The following is a 16,040-nucleotide window of genomic DNA, read 5'->3' as shown; positions in this document are numbered from 1 at the left end:
TACGAAGAAAGGCTTAAGTTTTGCAAATTACAGAGCCTGGAGACTAGGCATCGCCGAGGTGATCTGATAGAGGTGTACAAGGCTTTGAATGGCTTGAGCATGCTCAATGCCGATGGGATTCTTCTTCTTGCTCAGAATAATCACCTGAGAGGGCATAAATTCAAATTGAGGAAGGACGGATGTCGGACAGATGTGCGGAAATTCGCCTTTAGCCAGCGGGCAGTTGGTTTGTGGAATAGACTTCCATCGCTTGTTGTTGAAGTTGATAGCCTAAACAAATTTAAGGCTCAGCTGGACAGGTATTTCGAACGAATTGAGGGGTGAAATGGAAGTAGTGGTTTTTTTTTTTTTTTTTTGGCTGATGCTGAATAAGCTTGCTTTCTTGCATCATATGCCTCTACTAATGCTAATGCTGTAACAAATTCCAGAATTCTTTTTCTTTTTTTTCCAGTGGATTATAGAGATGTAATAAAATAAAATTCAGGGCAAGAAACATATATAAAACTGCTAACAGAAATAGCAATTCCTGGTAGTAGTCATATTTATTGCTTTTTTTTCTGGACCCATAGTTATCACTCTTAATATTTTATCTTCCTGTCTGTGTTAGATGCAATCTCCACTTTTCCTAATTAACAACTGGATGAGAATTATTTGCCTCTGTGAACTTGAACATCACAACCTTCCTTCAAAATACTTCAAATTTGGATTTTGGTACCAGATCTTCTCAAGAGTTTACTTATTTCCTTTCAGCATTATTTGAGTTGAATAAACAGAGAGTTGTGTTATTATGGTGCCTCCGTAGCCAGGTGGGAAGGAGCAGCAGTGCGTAGCACACGCTTCTTGATTAGACTGCGGTTCGAGCCCGTCACCACCAAATACGGATGATGCGGAAAGGTCAAGGATTGACCACTGCATATCCCGGAGCAATATGGCCTTAGTTGCTAATGCTCCTAAAAACCAAATAACAAACAAACAAACAGAGCGCCTCCTTAGCCAGGTGGGAAGGAGCAGCAGCAGTGCGTAGCACACGCTTCTTGATTAGACCGGGGTTCGAGCCCGTCACCACCAAATACGGAGGATGCGGAAAAGTCAGGGTTGACCACCGCATATCCCGGAGCAATATGGCCTTAGTTGCTAATGCTCCTAAAAACTAAACAACAACAACAACAAACAAACAAACAACAAGTTGTGTTATTAAAAAGTGTATGTATGCCATAAGATAAAAGAAAATAGTACAATTGCAAAACGATACAAAACAATTACAGGGTGTCCTTAAATGATGTTTCTAATTTTGATATTTTTTGATTCAGAATTACTTCAATCTATACTCGTGAAACACATACCAGCTGAAAAATCAATTCGATAAGTTTTATGAAGGTACGTAAAGTCATTGGTAAAGTTCAAAGTGGGCACCATGAGTAACTCGAATGATATCATAGCAACATTCAATCTTCTGCCACACGCTGTGCTTCATTTCACAATCATTTTACCAAAGGCCCCAGTGATCCATGTCTTCAGCTCCTGCAGTGTCGTTGGTAATGGAGGGACCTACACATTGTCCGTCACAACCCCACAAAAATAAATCCATTGTTCGCAGTCCAGGCGACCTCTGAGGCCATTTCATATGGGCTCCACGCACACCCAATTCAACGCTGAGGAAGATGTTCATTCGGGTACAACTTCATTTCATTATGAAAATGCAGAGGGCCACCATGTTATTGATAAATCACATCTGTAATGTCCTCATGCAGCTGTGGCATTAACCATTCACTGAACATGTTCAAGTACACAAACCATGTCACCGTCAGTTCGATAAAGAAGAATGGTCCATACAGCCTTTTTAAGACATTGCAGCAAAAACGTTAAGTTTGAGTCTGTAGTGCTGCATAACACTTAGAATGCAAAACTGGCAGTAGAGTGGCAATTTAAAAAAAAAAATTTATCGAATTGATCTTTCATCTGGTGTGTATTAGCATCAGTAGAGGCATACAATGCAAGAAAGCAAGCTTATGCAGCATCAGCCAAAAAAAAAAAAAAAAACACTCCATTTCACCCCTCCCTTTGTTCCAAACACCTGTCCAGCTCAGCCTTAAATTTATTTAGGCTATCAACTTCCACAACAAAATATTTAAGTCTGCTCCATCAATCAACTACCTGCTGGCTAAAGGCAAACTTCCCCACATCTATCCTACAACTGTCTTTCCTCAATTTGAATTTATGCCCTCTCAGGTGATTATTCTGAACAACACGAAGAAGCCAATCAGCATTGAGCATGCTCAAACCATTCAAGGCTTTATACACCTCAACCAGATCACCTCGCAGGTGCCTAGTCTCCAAACACTGTAATCTGCAAAACTTAAGCCTTTCTTCATAAGAGCAACCCTTTGTTCCATTCACTAACCTTGTTGCCCTTCTCTGTACTCGTTCCAACAGTTCTACATCCTTCTTAAAATGAGGCCTGCTGACCTGTATACAGTATTCTGTAACAGTAGCCACTGGCAGATGTGAAAGTGATTATTGCACTGCTTCTATTGGAATGAGCAGCAGCTTGTAAAATAAAAGGCAGGATATTTCAGAGTCTGCTGAGAGTCATTGGGGCACAAGTAAACACATGGGTTGTGTTAGGGTAGCTAAGAAAAAGAACAGGTGCATGTATACTTGCGTGTACACCAATTTACTAATTGGTGTACTAATTGGTATTTATTTACTAAACTAAATTTATTTAGTTTAGTAAATAAATTTGATGATTTTGAGGTATTGCTAAAAGCATCAAAGGCGGATATTGTTGAGATATCAGAGACGTGGTGTCACACAGACATAAGGAATGCAGAACTGGAATTTGGGGAGTACAACATCTACAGAAAGGATACACAGTATAGGAAGGGAGCAGGGGTTATGCTATTCGTTAAGAAACACATAAAATTCAAGGATGCGAAGCCAGTCGACATCGCTGGACAATGCAGAGTCAAGTCAGTATGGTGTGACATAAGCATTGGGAGATCAAAATTGAGAGTATGAGTGTGCTATAAGCCTAATGACTCTGATGAGTGTAATAAGAAACTGTACAGGGAAAGAGTGGGCCAGTAAATCAGAGAGTCTTATAATGGGGGATTTTAATTTCCCAGATATTGACTGGAATTCGTGGGTTGGTCACTCACACTGCTACTGACGCTATGCTGCTGCAACAGGATCTGCTCAACCTTTCCAGATCCTGTTGCAGCAGCATAGTGTCAGTAGTGTCCTTGACAACCCTGCCAACCGTCGTATCGTGTGCAAACTTGGAGATTAAGCTTGATATTAAGCAAACCCTTAGCCATAATTATGAGAGCTTCCTTGGACTCAGGGGAGGTACCCATAGACTGGAAATGTGCAAATGTGACCCCAATTCACAAAGGAGGATCAAAGGCTGACACAAGTAATTATAGACCTGTGAGCTTAACTTCTGTTCCAGGAAAATTAATGGAGGCACTGGTTAAAGAAGCACTGCAGGAACATTTAGACAAGACTTCAGTTATAACTCAGACACAGCATGGTTTTGTTAAGGGGAAGTCTTGCCTGACCAACTTGATTGGATACTATGATGCAGTCACAAAAGAACTGGATGCAGGGAATAACTTTGATATTATATACTTGGATCTTAGAAAGGCTTTTGATACTGTTGCACATGGAAGACTGCTACACAAATTGGAGCAGTGTGACATTGGAGGCAAATTGCTGCTAAGGATAAAGGGGTGGTTGAGGGGGAGAAGACAGAGAGTGGTAATCAATGGACACTGCTCATCGTGGACTAATGTTATCAGTGGAGTCCCTCAGGGCTCAGTGTTGGGTCCATTATTGTTTTCTGTATTTATAAATGATATTGATGATGGTATATCAAGCTTAATGTCCAAGTTTGCAGATGATACAAAGGTTGGCAGGGTTGTCAAGGACACTACTGACACTATGCTGCTGCAACAGGATCTGGAAAGGTTGAGCAGATGGGCTGAGAGGTGGCAAATGAAGTTTAACATTGACAAATGTAAAGTACTACACATGGGAAACAGCAACCCCAGAGCAACATATCAACTCTGTGGTACTACACTGACAGTGGTAGAGAATGAAAGGGACTTGGGGGTGATTGTGCAGGCAGATATGAAGTTCTCTAAGCAGTGCAGATGGGCTGCAAGAGTAGCTCATGGAGTATTGTCAATGATATACAGGAATTTTTCCAGCAGGGATAAGGAGGTGATTATTCCATTGTATAAGGCAATGGTCAGGCCACACCTAGAGTACTGTATACAGGTCTGGAGGCCTCATTTCAAGAAGGATGTAGAGCTGCTGGAACGAGTACAGAGAAGGGCAACAAGATTAGTGAATGGAACAAAGGGATGCTCTTACGAAGAAAGGCTTAAGTTTTGCAAATTACAGTGTCTGGTGACTACGCACCAGTGAGGTGATCTGATAGAGGTGTATAAAGCCTTGAATGGGTTAAGCATGCTCAATGCTGATGGGATTCTTCCTCTAGCTCAGAAAAATCACCTGAGAGGGCATAAATTCAAATTGAGGAAAGACAGATGTAGGATAGACGTGCGGAAATTTGCCTTTAGCCAGCGGGTGGTTGGTTGGTGGAACAGACTTCCATCCCTTGTGGTGGAGGTTGATAGCCTAAATAAGTTTAAGGCTCAGCTGGACAGGTATTTTGAACGAACAGAGGGGTGAAGTGGAAGGGTTTTTTTTTTTTTTTGTGGCTGATGCTGCATAAAGCTTGCTTTCTTGCATCAAATGCCTCTACTAATGCTAATATACCATCATCAATATCATTTATAAATACAGAAAACAAAGGACCCAATACTGAACCCTGAGGGACTCCACTAATAATATTAGTCCACGATGAGCAGTGTCCATTGATTACCACTCTGTCTTCTCCTCCTCAACCACCCCTCTATCCATAGCAGCAATTTGCCTCCAGTGCCACACTGCTCCAATTTGTGCAGCAGTCTTCCATGTGCAACAGTATCAAAAGCCTTTCTAAGGTCTAAGTATATAATATCAAAGCTATTCCCTGCATCCAGTTCTTTTGTGACTGCATCATAGTATCCAATGAAATTTGTCAGGCAAGACCCCCCTCAACAAAACCATGCTGTGTCCGAGCTATAACTGAAGTCTTGTCTAGATGATCCTGCAGTGCTTCTTTAACCAGTGCCTCCATTAATTTTCCGGGAACAGAAGTTAAAGTCACAGGTGTATAATTATTTGTGTCAGCCTTTGATCCTCCTTTGTGAATTGGAGTCACATTTGCACATCTCCAGTCCATGGGTACCTCCCCTGAGTCCAAGGAAGCTCTCATAATTATGGCTAAGGGTTTGCTTACTTCCTTTGCTGCCTCCTTTAATATAACTGGATAGATCCCATCCACCCCGGGTGCCTTTCTTGTGTTTATCTTCAACAATTTCTCCTCCACTTTACTCTCAGTTATAACAAGATTATCTAGCTTACTGCCAGAGTTGAATACACCTCTGGCATTCCCCTCGCTGAATAACTCCTCATTCATTTAGTTTTCAATTTCATTTAGTTTGTTAGCTACCTGAGCAGGATCATCAACAGTTGACCCATCGATATCAAGTGGACCAATCTGATTCATCCCCATCCTTCTAGAGTTTACATAAGTAAAGAACTCTTTGCTGTTTTTCTTCGCATCCCTTGCCAAGGATTTCTCGTAATCTGCCTTCGCCTGCCTAACCTCCTTTGTAACTTGGTTACAGATCAACTTGTATCTATCATAGGCTTCTGTGTCATGTGTTAATTTGTATGTATCCCATGCATTTTTCTTCTCTGCCATATGCCTCATTAGTTCATCTGACATCCATTTAGGCCTAAACCTTGAACAATATTTCTTAGTTGGTATGTAAAGCCTAGTAGCTTCCAAGATAAGTTCTTTGAATGGTTCCCACTTTGAATTAGCTGTTGGTAACATCATCAGTTGATACTTCAGTTGGTAACATCATCAGCTTCCAAGATAAGTTCTTTGAATGGTTCCTACTTTGAATTAGCTGTTGGTAACATCATCAGTTGATACCACTGTATAGAATTTAAATACCGTCTCAGTCCATCGTATTCGCCTTTACAAAAGCAATACCCCTTCCCTTTACCCCCTAATGGTAGTTACCTCTTTGAGTAAATCCCACTTCAGAACACTGTGATCACTGCCACCTAGTGGTTAATTTATCTGCAGATTCTTAATGCATGAAGAATCACTACTAATAATCAAATCAAGAGTATTACTCCCTCTAGTTGCCTCCCGAACATATTGATGTAGAAAACAATCATCCAATAAATCCACAAAAGCCTTGCTCGTGTGTGAGTGACCAGCCCCCAAATTCCAGTCAATATCTGGGAAATTATCAGTGGTGTTCCTCAGGGTTCAGTGTTGGGTCCATTATTGTTTTCTGTATTTATAAATGATATTGATGATGGTATATCAAGCTTAATGTCCATGTTTGCACACGATATGAAGGTTGGCAGTGTTATCAAGGACACTACTGACACTATGCTGCTGCTTCAGTATCTGGAAATGTTGAGCGGCTGAGAGGTGGAAAATTAAGTTTAACATTGACAAATGAAAAGTACTACATATGGGAAACAGCAAACCCAGAGCAACGTATCAACTCTCTGGTACTACAGTGACAGTGGTAGAGAATGAAAGGGACCTGGGGGTGGTTGTGCAGGCAGATATGAAGTTCTCTGAGCAGTGCAGATGGGCGCAAGAGTAGCTCATGGTGTATTGTCAATGATATATAGGAATTTTTCTAGCACGGATAAGGAGGTGATTATTCCATTGTATAAGGCAATGGTCAGGCCACACCTAGAGTACTGTATACAGGTCTGGAGGCCTCATTTCAAGAAGGATGTAGAGTTGCTGGAACGAGTACAGAGAAGGGCAACAAGATTAGTGAATAGAACAAAGGGGTGCTCTTACGAAGAAAGGCTTAAGTTTTGCAAATAACAGTATTTGGAGAATAGGCACCAGCGAGGTGATCTGAAAGAGGTGTATAAAGCCTTGAATGGTTTGAGCATGCTCAATGCTGATGGGATTCTTCCTCTTCCTCAGAATAATCACCTGAGAGGGCATAAACTCAAATTGAAAAAAGACAGATGTAGGATAGACATGCGGAAATTTGCCTTTAGCCGGCGGGTGAGTAGTTGGTGGAACAGACTTCCATCCCTTGTCATGGAAGTTGATAGCCTAAATAAGTTTAAGGTTCAGCTGGACAGGTATTTTGAACGAACAGAGGGGTGAAGTGGAAGTGGGTTTTTTTTTTTTTTTTTTTGGCTGATGCTGCATAAGCTTGCTTTCTTGCATCAAATGCCTCTACTAATGCTAATGCTAATTAGTACACCGGACCGAACCTATTGGTAACTCTCTAGGAGGTTTCCAGATTAGCTAGTGTATAATCTTGCTACCTCTGCTCTGCTAGATAGTGACTGGAGAGTGTCCGAGTAGTGTGTATGCGGGAAGCATTGTTGAGGCCACGTTATGTCAAGGATCTGGGAATATTCTTACCATGTGTATGCCCTATCCAAAAATTTCATTACTTCATACACCATGCCCCACCCACCTTTTCTTACTATTGAATATACCATGAATTGTCAAACTAATAGAACAAGCTTATTTGCGAAAAGATCTAAACCTGCCAAGCACTTCCTAATTCATTTCACAAATATACGTGGTCTCAATTCTAATCTCAACGATGTCCATTTGCAGTCTTCCAAACCCCATGTACTTTTTCTGACAGAATCTCAGTTTTCGGTTGATTCAACTACTGCTCAACTTAGATGCCCAAATTATTCGCTGTATGATTCCTTTCACCTCAAAGGTGGTACTTGTGCATATGTCCGATTTGATATTCCGTGTTAGAGACTCGGCAATTTGGAATCTGCTCTCTTTGATCTTCTCTGGCTTAAAATCTGTGTACCTCATTGTGTCAAATTGGTCTGTTGTCTCTACAGTTCTCCTAACTCCACTAATCACTTGGAGCTCTTTGACTTCCTCTCTTTGCAACTTGAATTTCTCTAGTCCAACTTTCCTAACAGTGAGGTAATTTTTCTTGGTGATTTTAATGTTCAACTGGCTTCTGTTTTCTAGTCACAACTAACTCCAGCTGGCTTCTGTTTTCTAGTCACACCGACCCAGCTGGTCAATATGCTGAGACTTTTGCAATTACTAACGACTTCGCACAGATTGTTCATTTATCTACAAGAATACCGGACAATCCTAACCATACAGCCAACACGCTTGAACATTTTCTCACAAACAACCCTTCTAAGTACATGGTCGAAGTGAGACGTCCTTTAGGCACTTCAGATCACAACTTAGTGATTGTCTCTTTTCCAGTGGCGCCTTTATCTCACGGCTATTCCCAACCGCGTGTTGTTTGGCATTACAAGAATGCAAAATGGGATGACCTGCGAGATTTCTTTTCCTTTTTTTCCTTGTCGGATTACTGTTTCAAAACTTCCGATGTCAACATTTGCTCAGATCGTGTCAGTGAAATTATTCTTGCAGGAATGGAATCCTTTATCCCACACTCCACTTTAAAATCTCGTCCTTTATCTAAACCTTGGTTTTCCAATAAATGTGCTATGGCTGTTGAAGAGAAGAATGTTGCATATCATAATTGGCTTGTTACTAATTCTTCAGTTTCATTTTCTCAGATGGAAAACCTTGGTTTTCCAATAAATGTGCTATGGCTGTTGAAGAGAAGAATGTTGCATATCATAATTGGCTTGTTACTAATTCTTCAGTTTCATTTTCTGCCTAAACCAAAGCTGGCAACAATTGTAAAGCAGTTATTAATCAGTCGAAACTAGAGTTTGAACAGGCTAAGAGTAGAAAACTTCCTCCTTACCCTAATTGTAGCCAAGCATTCTGGTCTCTTGCAACGCTATTGGCCGCAACTTTTGCCCATCTCTGCTCCCACCTCTGTCCAAACCAGATGGTTCTGTTGTCACTTCAGCCAAGGATAAAGCTGACCTGCTAGCATCCCATTTTTCTTCCAACTGATGTATTAATGATCTTGGTAAAACACCTCCCACCATTCCCAACACGCTCCATTCAATGCCTCCTGTGCTGTTCCGTCAAAACGATGTCAGAAGGATTTTGACGTATCTTGATGCCCAGAAAGCTCCAGGTCCCGATGGTATTTCTCCACTTGTCCTCAAAACCTGTGCTCCTGAACTTACTCCTATTCTTTGCCGCCTTTTTTCTCTTTCTTACTCCAAAGGTGTTTTTTCTTCTGCTTGGAAATTTGCAAATATCCAGCCAGTTCCTAAAAAGGGTGGAAATCCATCCCATCCAATTATCGTCCCATTGCAATTACTTCTACTCTTTCTAAAGTAATGGAGAAATCAATTATCCGCTAACTCTCAAACTACCTAGAAACCTTTAGTCTGATCAACGATCGCCAGTATGGATTCCGTCAGTGCCGATCCACTGGTGATATTCTGGCTTATGTTACCCATTTATGGACTAATTCAATGGAAAGGTTTGGTGAAACACAAGTATTTGCTTTTGACATCTCAAAGGCGTTCGGTCACGTTTGGCATAAAGGTGTTCTAAACAAGCTTCTATCTTATCGGTTGCCAACTGTTTTTAGCAATTGGTTATCCAGTTTTCTCTCTTATCGCTCACTGAGGGTGATGGTAGATGGCTCTCTGTCTTCTAACTTCTCCACTAATGCCAGTGGCCCCCAAGGTTCAGTTCTTTCCCCCACTCTTTTCCTCTTGTATATCAATGACCTTCTTCCATTGACTGGAAATCCTATCCATAGTTTCGCCGATTATAGCCCATTGCATTCTACTTTCCATTTTGAGAAATCTTGCCCTGCTTAATCAGCTTCAAATTCTCGAAAATCTGCTACCATTTCCTTAAATGCTGATCTTCAGGTAATTCTCCTGTGGAACAAAGGCAACTTAGTTGATTTCAACCCTTCTAAAACTCAGTCTGGTCTTATATCTCACAACAAGCATTCTTCTGCTCGTATTCTTATCTTTAGTGACACTCCAATTTCTAGGAAAAATTATATCTCTTTTGGGGATTACCCTGACTTCTAATCTCTCTTGGCAGAAGCACATTAGAAATATTGCTTCCTCTGCATCTATAAAACTTTGTTTTCTCTTTCGTTCTCGCCGTTACTTTTCTTCCTAACAGCTGCTCAATATGAATAAATCGCAAATCTGCCCTGCCATGGAATATTGTTCCCACATCTGGGGTGGTGAGCCCAAAACCTCTCTCAGGCTTCTTGATTCCATTCAGAAGAGGGCAGTTAGGTTAATTAATGATTCATCTCTAACAGAGTTTCTCCACTCGTTGTCTCATAAACGTACTGTTTCTGCTGCATGTCTCTTCTTCAAATACTTCCATGGGAACTGTTCTTCTGAATTGGCTTCTATAATTCCCCCTCTCTCTTTCAAAACAGTCCGAACACATCCTGTTGCAGTAGCACACTGCCATTACTGTTATTAACAACCCTGCCAACCTTTGGCCGACCGGGCTAGCCAGGTGGGTAAAGTGCCTGCCTGGCAACCCAAAGGTCGCGGGTTCGATTCCCGCCTCGGGCTTGGATCAAAGTACTGCAAAAACCTTGGGAGGTGCACTATGGCCACAGAAGCCGATGCGCCAACAACTACCAAACCAAAAAAAAAAAAACCAACCTTTGTATCATCTGCAAACTTCGACACTAAGCGTGATATACCTTCATCAATATCATTGATAAATATTCAAAGCAACAGTGGACCCAACACCGAACCCTGTGGGACTCCACTAATAACATTAGTCCATGAAAAGCAGCACCCATTGATTACCACCCTCTGTCTTCTCCCACTTAACCATCCTTTTATCCATTGTAGCAACTTACCCTTAATACCATTCTGCTCCAATTTGTACAATAGTCTTTCATGCGCAAGTGTCAAAAGCTTTCCTGAAATCCAAATATATGATATCCTTCCCCTTATGAAAGACTTCCCCTTAACAAACCCATGCTGTGTCTGAACTATTACTGCTGTCTTGTCTAGATGATCCTGCAATATTTCTTTAATCAGTGACTCCACTATTTTCACCAGAACAGAAGTTAAACTAACAGGTCTGTAATTACTTCTGTCACTCTTTGATTCCCCCTTTGTGAATTGGGGATAAATTTCCACATCTCCTGTCCTTGGGTCCTTCCCTGAGTGCAAGGATGCTGCCATAATTATGGCTACGGGATTGCTTATTTCCTTTGCTGCCTTCTTTAATAATACTGGAGAGATTCCATCCACCCCAGGTGCCTTTCTTATGTTTAACTTCAACAGTTTCTCCTCCACGTTGCTCTCGGTTGTTACAATATCATTTATCCCTCTTCTAGATTTTAATAAGTTTCTGTCATCCACTTCCTTACGGAATTCGTCATGTATGAATGTAGATGCAAAGTATCTGTTCAATTTGTTTGCATCTAGCAAGGTCATCAACAGTTAATCCATAGACATCAGGTAGACCAATGTGATTCATCCCCTTCCTTCTAGAATTTACATAAGCAAAGGCGATTGCTTTTTTTTTTCCCCTTTTCATTCTTTTCAAAAGATTTCTCATGATCTTCCTACGCTTACCTAACCTCCTTTGTGATGTGATTACAGACTAATTTACATGCATCCCATGCATTTTTCTTCTATGCTACATGTCTTAATAGGTCATCTGACATATATTCTTTAAATTTAGAATTAATCCGCATGCCTCTCAGCATATAATCCATTGCATCATGTCTGGGCAGAATTGAAGTTATATATGTGTTCTGCTCAAACCCACAGCATTTTTCTCATGATCCTTTATTTAACCAACGAATTGGAATATTATTCATTTGTCATATTTAGGTCCCAGATGAATAATAATGCTCTGTTTCACCCCACTTAAATCTTCTTGAACTAGAGCAGTATGCACTTCTTGACTATTCTGTTCCAGGTTCTGAATCAGGGGTGCGTCACTTGATACTTTTTTTTTATAATAAGATTTTCTTATTTCCTAATGATAGAATTTTTTTTATATCAAATCATTTCATCTTTAGTTTCAAATATAGCGTAAAAGATGCATGAAATTAGCTGATGTCGTATAAAATTTGCTATAATTTCAATAGAAAAACATTGATATTTTAATTTTTTTTTTAATCTAGGATTTTATAAAAATGAATCAGCACCTTCTGAACTGCTTAGGGGTCAGTCACCCTGATTTAGATAATGTTTGCCAGAAAGCTGCTCAGTATGATTTGTCTGCTAAATTAACAGGAGCAGGTGGTGGAGGATGTGCTTTAATTATATTGCCATTTGATGGTAAAAGTAAGTATCATTAGCTTCGTTCATTAACACATGTAATGTACACTTGAAAAATTCATCGAAATGTGGTCATTAATAAGCAGAGGCATATGATGCAAGAAAGCAAGCTTATACAGCATAAGCAAAAAAAAGAATTCCACGGCAGATGCGAATTTGTTCCAATAATCAACTCCCGCTGGCTAAAGGAAAACTTCTGCACATCTATTTGACAACTGTCTTTCCTCAATTTCAGTTTATGTCCCCTCAGGTTGGTAATCTGAGCAAGAGGAAGAATCCCATCAGCATTGAGCCTGCTCAATCCATTCAAGGTCATATACACCTCAATCAGATCACCTTGCAGGTCCCTAGTCTCCAGACACTGCAATTTGCAGAACTCAAGCCTTTCTTTGCAGGACCACACCTTTGTTTCTCCCACCAGTCTTGTTTCCATTCTCTGTACTCGTTCTAGCAAGTCTACATCCTTCCTAAAATGAGGCCTCCAGACCTGAAAGCAGTACTCAAGGTGTGGCCAGAACGATGCCTGATACAAGGGGAGAATCACCTCCGTATCCCTGCTCGCAAAATTCCTGTATATTATTGACAATACCCCATGACCTCCTCTGGCAGTCTGTCTGCACTTCTCAGGGTGCCTCCGTAGCCAGGTGAGAAAGAGCAGCAGTGCGTAGCATACGCTTCTTGATTAGACCGGGGTTCGAGCCCGTGACCACCAAATGCGGAGGATGTGGAAAGGTCAGGGAATGACCACCGCATATCCCGGAGCAATATGGCCTTAGTTGCTAATGCTCCAAATAACAAAATCTTGCAACCAGTCTACAATGCTCGGAGTTGTTGTTGTTGTTGTTTGGTTTTTAGGAGCATTAGCAGCTAAGGCCATATTGCTCCGTGGGGGGGGGGAGATATGCGGGGTTTTTTTCCTTAATTTTCCACGTCCTCCGTATTTGGTGCACTGCTGCCCCTGACCAGCTGGCTACGGAGTCTCCATTATTCTTGGAGAACTTCATATCTGACTGTATCGGAATACCCAAGTCCCTTTCCTCCACTACCAGCTTTAGTTCAACTATGCCAAGTGTACAAGTTATTTTGGGGTTACTGTTCCCCAGGTGCAATAACTTACACTTTGATGGATTAAAGCATAGCTGCCATTTTTCTGACCATCAGAAGTCTATCTAGGTCATTCTGAAGAAGCTCTGCTTGGCGGCAGTCATTGACTAGTCTACTAATCTTTACATCATCTGCAAATTTAGACATCACGCCCACTATCCCTTCATCAATGTCATTTATGAAAATCAAAAAGAAGAATGGTCCTATACTCTTTCTTGAGGAACCCCACTTCTAACATCAACCCAATATGAGGAATAACCACTTATCACAACACTCAGCCTCCTGCCCTGAAGCCATCCAGCTATCCATCTAAGGATTTTCCCTGTGATTCCAACCTGTTCCAGCTTATAAAGTAACCGCTCATATGGGACTGAGTCAAATGCTTTGCTGAAATCCAAGTAAACAATGTCAAAATTGTTCCCGAAGTCCAGCTCTTGAGAGACCCTGTTAAAATAGCTACCAGATTAGTTAAACATGATTTTCCCTTTACAAAGCTATGCTGAGTATCGTTCAAAATTCCATTTCTATCTAAGTGATCCTGAATTCCACCCTTGATCATAGTCTCCATGATTTTCCCTACTACTGCAGTTAGACTAACCGACCGGTAATTTCCACTTCACCAACTTCCATCAACTCCAGGAGCCGTACTGGCCTGTAGGCTCGAAAGTATTTTTTCATTAAATAAACGTATGAAATTTCAACATCAGTAATCATATTTTTTTCAACTTGACTCCCAGAATTTCTTATTGACGTGAAGGGTTTTTCTTCTGTAAATATCAATGCAAAGTAACTGTTGGGTTCATCTGCGACTTCAGCTTGGGTTTCTAATACTATCCCACATCCATTACATAAGGATCCGATCTGGTTTGTCCTTCTCTTTGCATCAGTATGTGAAGAATTCCTTATCTCCCCCCTCTTTGCCACCGATTTCTCATAGCCAGCCTAACCCTTTCAGTGGCATTATTACAAATCAATTTGTATTGTTATGGGCTTCATTACTTTTTATTGCTCTGTAACTTTTAGCATTAGTAGAGGCATATGATGCAAGAAAGCAAGCTTATGCAGCATCAGCCAAAAAAAAAAAAAAAAAAACGGTACTATTTCATCCCTCCGTTCATTCCAAGTACCTGTCCAGCTCAGCCTTAAATTTATATTTAGGCTATCCAACCACTTGCTGGCTAAAGGCAGATTTCCACACATCTACTCCAATTTGTTCAGCAGTCTTCCATTCCCCCAGGGACTCACGTCTAGTGCGTATGGGCTTGGCACACCCAGGGTCCTGAGCTGGATATCATCATTCTTCCCTTTCTTGGCGATTCCTTTCTACTTCTCTCTCTCTCTCTCTCTCTCTCTCTCTCTCTCTCTCTCTGGGTAATAGGGAATTATTATTATTTTCTTTTGGCTAGTGCAGCATAAGCCTCAGGCTTTCTTGCACCATATGGCTAATAATAATAATAATAATAAAAGCCCACACACTTTTGTATCTCTGGCATTCCCAGCAAACTGTACACCTACAATGAAAGCAACGTGGATATGGGGGAACCACCGGTGCCGCTAGACATCAATACACTTTCACTTTCATTGTCCAGTTGATTTGGTAGGTAAGCACTCTGTTGTCTGACGTTGTCCAGGAGTCTTGGACTGCCCAGTCCACGTCCAGCCACATTGGTGGTTGCCAAGGAGATATCTATTATGGCCTCCCTCGTAGTGAAGGTTGGTAAGTGGCATGGTTGATTTAGTACCATAAGAGAATTTGCCAGGAACTCGCCACCCATTATGTGTGCCTCTCCTATTTGGTGTTTGACTGTGCCAGGCCGGGGACTGACAGTTGATGTCTGCCCTGATGATGATGATCTTCTAGTTGAGGAGTGTATTCAGCAGTGTCTGCAGGTAACTTATTGCAGGAGTGATTTCCACTCTTGGCTTGCAGTACAAGAAGATAACCTAAAAGGGGCCTAGTGGTGAAATGATGTGCGCACAAGCAGCCCAGGCCGTGCATAATTGGGTTATTTTTGTGAGTCAGGTTATGACTTTGTACATCCCAGTGTATCCCTTCACCTGTCTTGTGTGGGTGTGTGGCTCCTGCATGATTAAGATATCGGCATTTTCTTCAGCCTTTCTTCTGGGTTGTTCAGGCACTGCCCTGGCCTGCTGTGCGTTCTGTTGGAATATTAGTAACCTTGTTGTGTTATACCTTTTAGCTCGTATAGCTATACTCAGTTCTAGACTGGTAAAAGGTTTTTTGTTTATACTAAGGTTTGACATTTTGGATCTCTAATAGAATGTGAGTGCTCCAGTTTTAGGGACTTGCAGTTCACGCAAACGGGTTGTTGCTCTTTGTTGGGGTAGTTTTTATACGCATGTCCTTTGGCAGAGCAGTGTCTGCAGGTTGGTGTGGCCTGGATACATGTATGGGAGGTGTGACAACCTGCAGCATTTATGGCACTTAGGTATGGCCACATGCCTCCGAAATCTATGATTGCTCCATTCAACATACGATCTTGTCTGGCTCGTCAACACTTGCCAGGCGGCTGGGGCTAGCTAGCTCCACAATCCAGTCGTGATTCAAGTCCGTTCTTGACTTTGTGTAATATTTTGGCTGC

At 41.3% G+C, this 16,040-nt stretch overlaps 1 protein-coding gene across 2 annotated transcripts in view; it reads left to right on the top strand.

The window, feature by feature from the left end:
• The window catches only part of Mvk (Mevalonate kinase), a 168,137-nt gene that overhangs the window by 145,752 nt on the left and 6,345 nt on the right, over positions 1-16,040 (top strand). Inside the window, exon 8 of one of the 2 annotated variants that reach the window (XM_090386719.1) lies at positions 12,177-12,339. The exons of the other annotated variant lie outside the window; for it this stretch is intronic. Coding sequence (XP_090242845.1) covers positions 12,177-12,339 — 163 coding nt within the window. The remainder of the gene's footprint in view (positions 1-12,176; positions 12,340-16,040) is intronic. 2 annotated transcript variants of the gene reach the window in all.

The sequence above is a fragment of the Mastigoproctus giganteus genome, chromosome 1, assembly GCF_048544385.1.
Source record: "Mastigoproctus giganteus isolate SK-2022 chromosome 1, ASM4854438v1, whole genome shotgun sequence".
In the NCBI taxonomy this organism is placed as follows: Eukaryota; Metazoa; Arthropoda; class Arachnida; order Uropygi; family Thelyphonidae; genus Mastigoproctus; species Mastigoproctus giganteus.
This window is presented reverse-complemented; position numbering and strand designations above follow the sequence as displayed.